The sequence below is a fragment of the Kryptolebias marmoratus genome, linkage group LG21 (assembly GCF_001649575.2).
Source record: "Kryptolebias marmoratus isolate JLee-2015 linkage group LG21, ASM164957v2, whole genome shotgun sequence".
Classification (NCBI taxonomy): domain Eukaryota; kingdom Metazoa; phylum Chordata; class Actinopteri; order Cyprinodontiformes; family Rivulidae; genus Kryptolebias; species Kryptolebias marmoratus.
In genome coordinates, this window is record NC_051450.1 from 12,632,209 (window position 1) to 12,641,316 (window position 9,108).

Here is a 9,108-nt window from a genome sequence, read left to right on the forward strand (position 1 = left end):
GTGAAGAAGACACTTCTGCTGGCTGCAACCATTTCTTGAACACTTTTTCTAAAATCTTTCTCCTAGGTGTGCGGGCACATCTGCAGGTGCTACAGCGTAGCAGCCCAGTTTGAGGAGTGCAGGGAAAAGATCATCGAACTCCCCAGCATCATCCGGGACATCTGTCACATCTTGTACTACGGAAAGGTGGGCTTTTTACACAAACTGTGTTCATTTTATACATTTTGGTCAAATATAAAGGGTAAAAAAAATATTCTTAAAAGGTTCTCTCATTTGTTTTTATTACGTTATTGTCACGTTGTCTTACTAATAATGCCTTAATTCATTAGGACAAATGATATTGGAATTGGAGACTATTATACCAGCAGCATGTTTTCATTTTGTTTGTTTAAAGTCTTGTTTTTTTTTATGTTAAGTTTGAAAGTAGGTCACAAAAGGTCATACAGATTATTACTATGAACTGCTAACTATGTTCCATTTTATTTATTCACTCTTTTTTTGTTTGCAATAAGTGATATTAGGGTTTTTAATTGTCTATAATTCTGACAAACTCCCTGCTGATAAATGCTTCTTGTTTTGGATTTAAGACAAAATTTACAGAGAGCTAACTGAGATTCAGTCATTGAAATGTTAGACGTTGTGCTTCTTTAGATCAACACTCAGTGGCCATAAGACAAAAAACAGAACAGAAAAAAAGTGGTGTTGTCTAACTTTATAAATAATTTCAGTTTATAGTTTCTGCCCAGGAATTATTCATTTTCTCTCCCTCGTTGCCTCTCAGGGTCTTCCAAAGACAGCAACTCTGGCGGTTCAGTGCGTCAGCTCCTTCGCAGTAGATTTCTTCCTACAGACCCATCTGTACCACGCCGGTGTGCTTTGGCATCTGCTGGTCCACCTGTTCAACTACGACTACACGCTGGAGGAGAGTGGCGTGCAGGCTAGCCAAGAAACAAACCAGCAGGAGGTCGCTAACAGCTTAGCCAAACTCAGCCTGGTGGCGCTCAGCCGTCTGGGAGGCTACACTCAAACACCAAACACCCCAGATGGCAACAACCCCGTTTCGGAGACGAATGGTGTGGATGGTGCCCCTCCAGAAAACCCCAACATCCGCAAGAGTTTAGCTGCCATGCTAACACCGTACATCTCGAGGAAGCTGGGGGCAGGAACTCCTTCAGAGGTCAGTTGAACATGTTGTCAGTGCTTACGTGTCACACGGCACTGAAACCTTAACTGAATTTGACATTTCCTGTGTTGTTTTCAGGTCTTGAAGCTGCTGAACAGCAACTCAGAGACTCCCTACCTGATCTGGAACAACGGGACACGAGCTGAGCTGCTGGAGTTCCTGGAGGGTCAGCAGGAGGGAAACATCAAGAGAGTAAGGAGGAGGACTTAAAACAGCTTTTAGGACGTGAATAAAATCCTTTCAGGTGCAGCTATTCATTCAGCTGTTCTGTGGTTCCTTCGCAGGGGGAAAACGATAAACATTTTGGTGCAGATTTTGTATTCGGTGATCACGGCAAAGAACTCATAGTTGGGGAGATTTTTGTCCGAGTTTACAACGAGCAACCTTCTTTCCCACTGGAGGTGAGTACTACAACCCTGTTTATTTTAATGTCAGTATAAAATATGGTGGACTTTTAAAAACTGATGATAAATTGCACTTTACCATCTTGGTTTAGTACCCCAAAGCATTTGCTGCCAGTCTGCTGGACTACGTTGGCTCCCAGGCTCAGTACCTCCACACTCTGCTGGCCATGAGTCAGAGTAACAAGGTGGAGTCGCAGCAGCACGCCGAGAGGCTCCGCTTCGCTGAGATGGCTTTAGAAGCTCTCCGCAACGTCATCAAGAACAACCCCGGTGAGATGCGACGCCGATGAATGCCGTGTTTGATTTCGGCGTCTTGATTTTCTTTGCTAAGCAGTTTTTTTTTCATTTATTTACAGGCTCGGAGTCGGAGTGTATCGGCCATTTCAAACTACTCTTCTCTTTGCTGCGGGTTCACGGAGCTGGCAGAGTGCAGCAGCTGGTTTTAGAGGTAGAGACGAACGAACCTTAATTGCACCGTTGTGGGTTCTCTCTGTTCTGCGTGACGATCATATTATTTTTTCTTCAGGTCGTGAATACGGTAACATCAAACCAAGAATGTGTGAGCAACATTGCCGATTCCCTGGTGTTGCCCAACCTTTTGTTGTTGCTGCATTCACTTCCCTCCAGTAAGAAGAAAGTTAATCACAATGTTTTTTTCTTCATGATACCTAAAGCTGTTCTGTATTTTTAGACTAACATACTTTGTCTCTTACTTTAGGCAGGCAAATGGTGCTGGAAACCCTTCATGCTCTAACGTCAAACACAAAGATAGTCAAAGAGGCTATGGCCAAAGGTCAGTAGTTTCGATTTTTCTGGAAAATTGTTCATACCTATCTGAATTTTTGTGTTGGTGAGTTTTATTTTTTACACTCTGTATCTTGCAGGTGCTCTGATCTATTTGCTGGACCTGTTTTGTAACTGCACGCACCCCCAGGTCCGCACTCAGACTGCAGAGCTTTTCTCCAAGATGACCTCAGACAAGCTGGTTGGGCCAAAGGTCAGACTGGACACGTGTTAACAAAGCCTCCAAAAGTGCCTCCTATTGCCACACCTTCAGCTCAGTTACCCGTCTTTACGTTTTGCTCTCTGTTAGGTGCGTCTGACACTAATGCGCTTCCTTCCGGGTGTGTTTATGGACGCCATGCGAGACAACGCCGAAGCAGCGGTGCAGATCTTCGAGGGAACGCACGAGAACCCGGAGCTCATCTGGAACGACACCTCGAGGGAGAAAGTGTCCACCACAGTTCGGGAGATGATGCTTGAGTAAGAGTCACATGAGTTCAGTCTGATCTGCAGGTAAAACTGTCCAAACGACGAAGGGTTTGACATTCTGCATTAAATCTGTTTTTAGGCACTTTAAACAGCAGAAGGATAATCCTGATGTGAACTGGAAAGTAAGAAAGAACTCGCTGTAAATTATTTTATTTGAATTTTCTGTAATTAAGCATTAAAACGAACTTTTTCTTTGCGTGCGCTCAGTTGCCAGACGACTTCACGGTGGCGTACGGAGCAGGACAGGGCGAGCTTGAAGTTGGTGGAGTTTTCTTGCGCATCTTCATTGCTCAGCCTGGATGGGTGCTGCGTAAACCTCGAGAGTTCCTGGTGTCCCTTCTGGAAACGCTGAGCGAGCTGCTGGAGAAAAACAACCCCAATGTGAGCTTCTTTACCGAACGTAAAGTTTAAAAGTAGGTTTTGGTTTCCTTGCTGGTCTTAACTAACGCATGTTGTCTGCTGCAGGGTGATGCTCTGGAGACGATAACCACAGCAGCAGTTTGCCTCTTCAGCACCCAGAGCCATCTGGCTGACCAGGTTCCTCCTCTGGGTCACCTGCCTCGCGTCCTGGCAGCACTCAACCACAAGAACAACGCTGTGCCTAAGAGCTCCATCCGCCTCATCCACGTACTGTCGGACAACGAGGTGAGAAATTAAAATGCAGAAATTACGCAACGTGTAGCTTTTGAATACGATCTGAACTAACCGGTAATCTCCTTGTAACAGCTGTGCGTGCGATCCATGGCCTCTTTGGAAACGATTGGCCCCCTGATGGCAGGGATGAAAGCTCGGGCCGACATGGCCGGACTGGCCTGTGAAGCTCTCAACCGCATGTTCCAGAAAGAACAGACGGAGCTGGTGGCTCAGGTGATCTGTCGGTCGTGTCAGATTTTCTCCCGCCATGTTTAATTTGGGCCTAATAACGCTTCTTGTAACGACCTAATAGGCTTTGAAAGTTGAGCTGGTTCCATACCTGCTGAAGTTGCTGGAAGGAATCGGCCTGGAGACGATAGAAAACCCCTCAGCCACAAAGGCCCAGATAGTGAAGGCTCTCAAGTCCATGACTCGCAGTCTGCAGTATGGAGAGCAGGTATGAATATATTATCACGTGTATTTACTAACCAATCCATCAACTAGTATCACTGACGTATTTGTTTTTTACCCATTTGCAAACCTTTTCTTATTTCTTCTTTGTAGGTGAATGAAATTCTTGCCAAGTCCTCAGTCTGGAGTGCCTTCAAAGACCAGAAACATGATCTTTTCATCTCAGAGTCTCAGACTGCAGGCTACCTTACAGGTAAAGTGTTGCTTTAATCAAATTACTAACTGATTAACATTTAAACAAGCAAATCTTTGTGCATATCACTAAGCACTTATAAGGTAAGTCTTCATTGCTTTTCTCTGAGCTGTTGATGAATCTTAATGCTTTGCTTCACCCTAAAAAAGAAAAATCACTTGGCTGATTCCTAACTTGTGCTAAAACCCAGCGACCCTTCTTCTCCACGTCCTTTAACTTCCTGGCTCTGCGCTGCCCTTCCTCTTTGTCCTCTACGTTTCCTCCTCAGGGGTTTCCACTCCTTCTCTCCTGGCCGCCAGCAGCCCTCTGCGAGGCGGGCTCTAGACCGCAGAGCTGGGCCCTCACAGCCCTCCTCTCGCTTGCTCTGATGCAGGTAGACTCCGGTCTGACTCCTCCTCCCATTCCTTTCCTCTTTACCTCCATCACTGTTCCATTTCTCCATTCCCACGTCTTCATCTCACACTGCTAATAAGGTCATGCCATCTCTAACATTCATTTATCAAGCCTTTTACTTTGGTACTGCTTTTAAAAATTTAAATTTAATTAAACTGTTGGATGTTTTTAACTTGTGTTTGGAATAAATTGCAAAATTATATTTTTTAAATTTTCATTTTAGTTGCGTTTTTCATGTAAGAAACTAAACTGAAAGCCAGAAGTGAAAACCAGATAAAATAATACAACATAAGTTCAGCATAGCCAAACTTTTTGTGTATTTGTTTGCTCAACAAACTTGAAATCCAGTTTAGATATAAAGGGTATAATGACCATGGTTATTGATGTAATTTTGTTTACTTGAGCCCTGTCTATGCTTGCAGAAAATGAGGCATTTGGTGAATCATTTAACGCTTGTATGTCACAAACATCAGTCAAAAAACAGCAGATAACCTGCTAATGAGGAGGTTAGGGACTTAACTTAAATTAACCCAATAATTTGGTTAGATTAAAAAGAAGCAAAAGCATAACATACCTGCTAAAATTTATACTGCTTTTCCTTCTTCTGTAATAGAAATAATGCTCAAGGCAGCAATATTTCAGATTGCAATTTTAAGCTAAATATTAATGACAACAATTAGTGCTTTTATACTCCTACAGCTCAACAGCCAGAAGTATTTCCTCACTCGTAACCTTTTTTTTTTTTTAAACAAGGTAATGGCTTCCGCCTGTATGACCATTTATAAACAATCATGTAAATCTGAAAAGTTTACAGGTTTTACCAGTGTTCAAACAGCCACACAAAAAGGCAGCAGGCTCAGAAATAAAAAGCTTTTCTTCAAGATGTTTGTAACCAAGGTGTACTAACGCAGTCATACAGCACTAATATGGACGACCAGCTTGATATCATTGTAGCTCACCATTAGCACTTCCGTCTCTTGTAAGTCCCCTCTGGGTTCTGTCTTACCTGTCGTCTTCTGACCTGTAGGTCCAGGAGTTGCAGGTTACCTCACGGCAGGAACCGGCACCACAGTATTGTCCAGCGTCCCACCCCCTGTGGACAATGACATCGGAGACCGAGGCTGAGGGACCCACACGCATTCACGCTAAGGCACCCAGACTGCCCAGCAGTTTCACCGCCACAGCTCAGAGAGGGTCTGTTCAGCTGCCCCCGGCAGAGTGGAGGGGGTGGAGAGAGAAGACCAGAGAGACCGGACCATCACAGTCTGTCACCAAATTGTCAGCGACACTTCTGCAGCGTCACTCTCCTTTTCTCTGCTTTCAAATGACACTGAAGTCTTCAAAAATACTTTGTTTTAACAAATGACCATAATTTTTTTTTTGTCTTGTTTCTTTTTTTCTTTAAATGACAGGAAAAAAAGTTTACTTTTTTGTATGAATATATTTTTTACTCTAGATTTTTGTTTGTTTGTTTCCATGAGAACAATTTGGGAAGAACAAGGCTTGTTATTGAGGAAATAGTTTCCTCTCCACTCAGACTGTTCCTGATTATCATCATGATTCACCTGAAAACTTCACCTCGTCTGAGGACATTGGCCCAGTGTGTGCACTTGACTTGTTTACCTTTTCTATAAACATGTCCTTTCCATGTCTATGTAATGAATTCTAACTTGGGGAAAACGACATAGGAGATGAGAATATGGATATACAGCTACACTATCCCATTTTGTCACAGGAAAAGTGTTACTTTAACTCTCAGATGGATGCTGATTATTCTGGTTTTGTCAAATTGACACAGATCTGTCCTCCTAATGTCCAGCCTTTTATTCCTCAAATCTTCATTATTCTTCTCTCTGTTTACCCTCTCTGAAAGATAGTCTTATCCGCTGCCTAATAAGTTTTAAGTAATTCTCTCCCCAGAATGCAAAAAGCACTAGAATATTTATAAATAAGAAAAAAAAGAAATAACCACAGGAAATGAGCTTCTTCTGACACGACGAATGACTTTGATTATAAATCTATGTGAAAGACTAGTGCAATTTGTGAAATGTTCAATGTAATATTACGTATATAAACTTTCTATATTGAATGTACATTTAAAAAGAAAATCTGTCACAGTTGTACATAAATTTTAAAAATAAAAGGGAATCCAAACTGGTGTTTCTTTGTGTTTGATTGGTTTAAGAGTGTTTAGTGTTATTTAGTAAATAACCAAAGTAAATGCTTAGAAAATAAAGTGAAACATTCATACGGAACATTTTGCAAATATGTAAAAAAAAGTATTGTTTTAAAATGGAGTTATTTCCTGCATGTATTTTTCCAACACCCCTCTTATGCTCAATATAAAATTTGCTGAATTATTCCCAAAGCCATATTTTTATTGACATACTCAATCTTATTTTGAAGCAGGAAACCCATTATGTTAAATGCTATGGATTTTAATACTTGTTTTCTTCATTTTATTTTTAAATTTAGGCCAAATCTAGTGATTGACTTGTTAGGGTATTATTTAATTTAAAGTTTTTTTAAAGAACATCAATGAACATAATTACACCCAGTCAGATTTAGCCATACGGGCTAATTTTCATCTGTAGTCTAACACTTAAACCAAACTACAACAATGCACTAATAACACACGGCTACAACAACAGTATACAAAGTAAAATACATGCTTTTAAGTAATGACACTTCAAATGATGGCATCAGTTGCAGTAAATGATGTGGGAGTAGTTCAAGAAAATCTTATAAAAGGAACAAAAATATTTACAATTAATAGTATTCTAGAAAAACACCATTAGCTTTCTTAAAATGTTATTTAATTTTATGTGAATGATCAAATAAAAACACAATAGATGTGAGAGGGGAAAAAAATGTAGACACTTCGTAGCAGCACTAATTTAAAATGATTTTGATTTACCAATATTATTTTAACCCTTTAACAACCCCACCAAGAAATAACCAGTGAAAAAAATTTTTCTTTGCATTTGTTTTACCCTTAGGTGAGTCATAAGCAAAATCAATATTTTTTTTTTCTACATACCCTGTGGTTTTAAAAATATTGATCTCTACCAAACGGTCGAGATGTCACTTGATGGTTTAAGTACAAAACTTCATACAAATACCAGGGACAGAAAATTAATTAACATAAAGTGCTAATTTATAAAGAAATAAGAAACAAAAAATGTTTGGGGCATTGAATACTATTTATTCATTTGAGTATGCCACAAATTATCTCTCGTTTTAATCACAAACAAGGAAAATTTTGCTTCGAACAAGGAAATATGGAATTTCTAATTTTCTCATCTGTATAAAGTGCAACAGCACAGAAATAACATCCAATATACTTCTGACTATATTCAAAAAGGTAAACAATTTCATGCAAAACAATAGTAAAATTGCATTTATCATTTCAATATCTCAACACTCCTCACACGAGACACGTCTGGTCAACTGTCTGAAATAGTAGCTAGTTTCCATTAAAACTGTGATAAAACATTACAAACACAGAAAAACTCTGCCAAACATATCAAAACATCACATCTGTGTGGTTGTGCAACAGTGCCAATGCTTTTTGTACATTAGATCCAGTTTACCTTTGGTGATATGCTGCAAAGCATTCCTGGTTTGCATTGAAACACAAGAAAACACTGCATTTGCTAAACTTCCACCGAGACACTCCTTTTGGACAAAGGTTGTATCACCCCCGCTTTTCACTGTGAAGAGGCCAGTGTCCCAAGTTGTTGTAGCACACATCTGGTTGTGGTTTTGGTCCTGAGGGTCTACGGCTGTAGCCGGTCTTCTCTTGTGGTGGAGAGCTGCATGATGGTCGGCCCACTTTGGTTATTGGCTTCTTGAACTGGATTGCTAAGAAATGCCCTATCTCTTTGGGGCTAGTCTTGATTGGATCCCCCAACTCTTGAGAAGAGTAAAAATTGGTATGATGTGCATTGTGTTCAATCATGTCATCAGTGAAGAGCATTTTGAAGTACTGGAAGGGTGAGTGTACAGCTTCAGGTGGTTCAAATCTTGAATTTGGAACCTGGAACTCCTCAATGTCTTCATGCTTCCAGATTCTTCTTGTGCTTGTGTTTGGTGCTGGGGTGTCACTTGGGTCAGGGTTGTCACCTGGCCCCTCCAAGGGAACAGTTTTTAGATTTTGTTTTCCTTCTCTGCTCTTTTTACGTGGTGGCTGTTTAGAAATTCGGCTTGTTGAGAGAGCCTCCTCTTCATCCAGGGATTCAAAAGAGCTGTCTCCAGCACCATCTGCTTGTGTGGGGTGAAAATCAGGATCTTCTACAGGATCATCATAATCACTCAGACCTCCATCATATTCCTGGGGATTTTCTGGTACAAGCACCAGAAGAACGCACGGCCTTGCACCATAGTAGGTTTTAGCGTCCATCTAGTAGTTCTTTAACAAATTAAAATGAAATCATGTTTAAAAACATCTGACATTGGTAGTAATATTAGTATACCAGCCTGTGTCATTTAGTTGAAAGGGAATTATTTGTCAAAATTATATTTCCCCACATAAATTCTAGAGTTTTACCATATTCACT

At 40.7% G+C, this 9,108-nt stretch overlaps 1 protein-coding gene across 7 annotated transcripts in view; it reads left to right on the forward strand.

The window, feature by feature from the left end:
• The window catches only part of LOC108230432 (dnaJ homolog subfamily C member 13), a 29,570-nt gene extending 22,862 nt beyond the window's left edge, over window positions 1-6,708 (forward strand). For 5 of the 7 annotated variants that reach the window (XM_017406648.3, XM_037973185.1, XM_037973186.1 and 2 more), the window contains 17 exons: window positions 67-186; window positions 782-1,177; window positions 1,262-1,375; window positions 1,468-1,584; window positions 1,680-1,857; window positions 1,944-2,035; window positions 2,114-2,213; window positions 2,306-2,380; window positions 2,472-2,584; window positions 2,681-2,850; window positions 2,939-2,981; window positions 3,067-3,240; window positions 3,325-3,504; window positions 3,586-3,726; window positions 3,806-3,949; window positions 4,057-4,156; window positions 5,577-6,708. In XM_017406648.3, the coding sequence (XP_017262137.1) occupies window positions 67-186; window positions 782-1,177; window positions 1,262-1,375; window positions 1,468-1,584; window positions 1,680-1,857; window positions 1,944-2,035; window positions 2,114-2,213; window positions 2,306-2,380; window positions 2,472-2,584; window positions 2,681-2,850; window positions 2,939-2,981; window positions 3,067-3,240; window positions 3,325-3,504; window positions 3,586-3,726; window positions 3,806-3,949; window positions 4,057-4,156; window positions 5,577-5,674 (2,355 nt within the window). In that variant the 3' untranslated portion in view covers window positions 5,675-6,708. Of the gene's footprint in view, window positions 1-66; window positions 187-781; window positions 1,178-1,261; window positions 1,376-1,467; window positions 1,585-1,679; window positions 1,858-1,943; window positions 2,036-2,113; window positions 2,214-2,305; window positions 2,381-2,471; window positions 2,585-2,680; window positions 2,851-2,938; window positions 2,982-3,066; window positions 3,241-3,324; window positions 3,505-3,585; window positions 3,727-3,805; window positions 3,950-4,056; window positions 4,157-4,424; window positions 4,530-5,576 lie in introns of all 7 variants that reach the window. The other 2 variants (XM_037973188.1, XM_037973187.1) reach the window with 2 other exon arrangements.
• The last annotated feature ends 2,400 nt before the right edge of the window (window positions 6,709-9,108 follow it).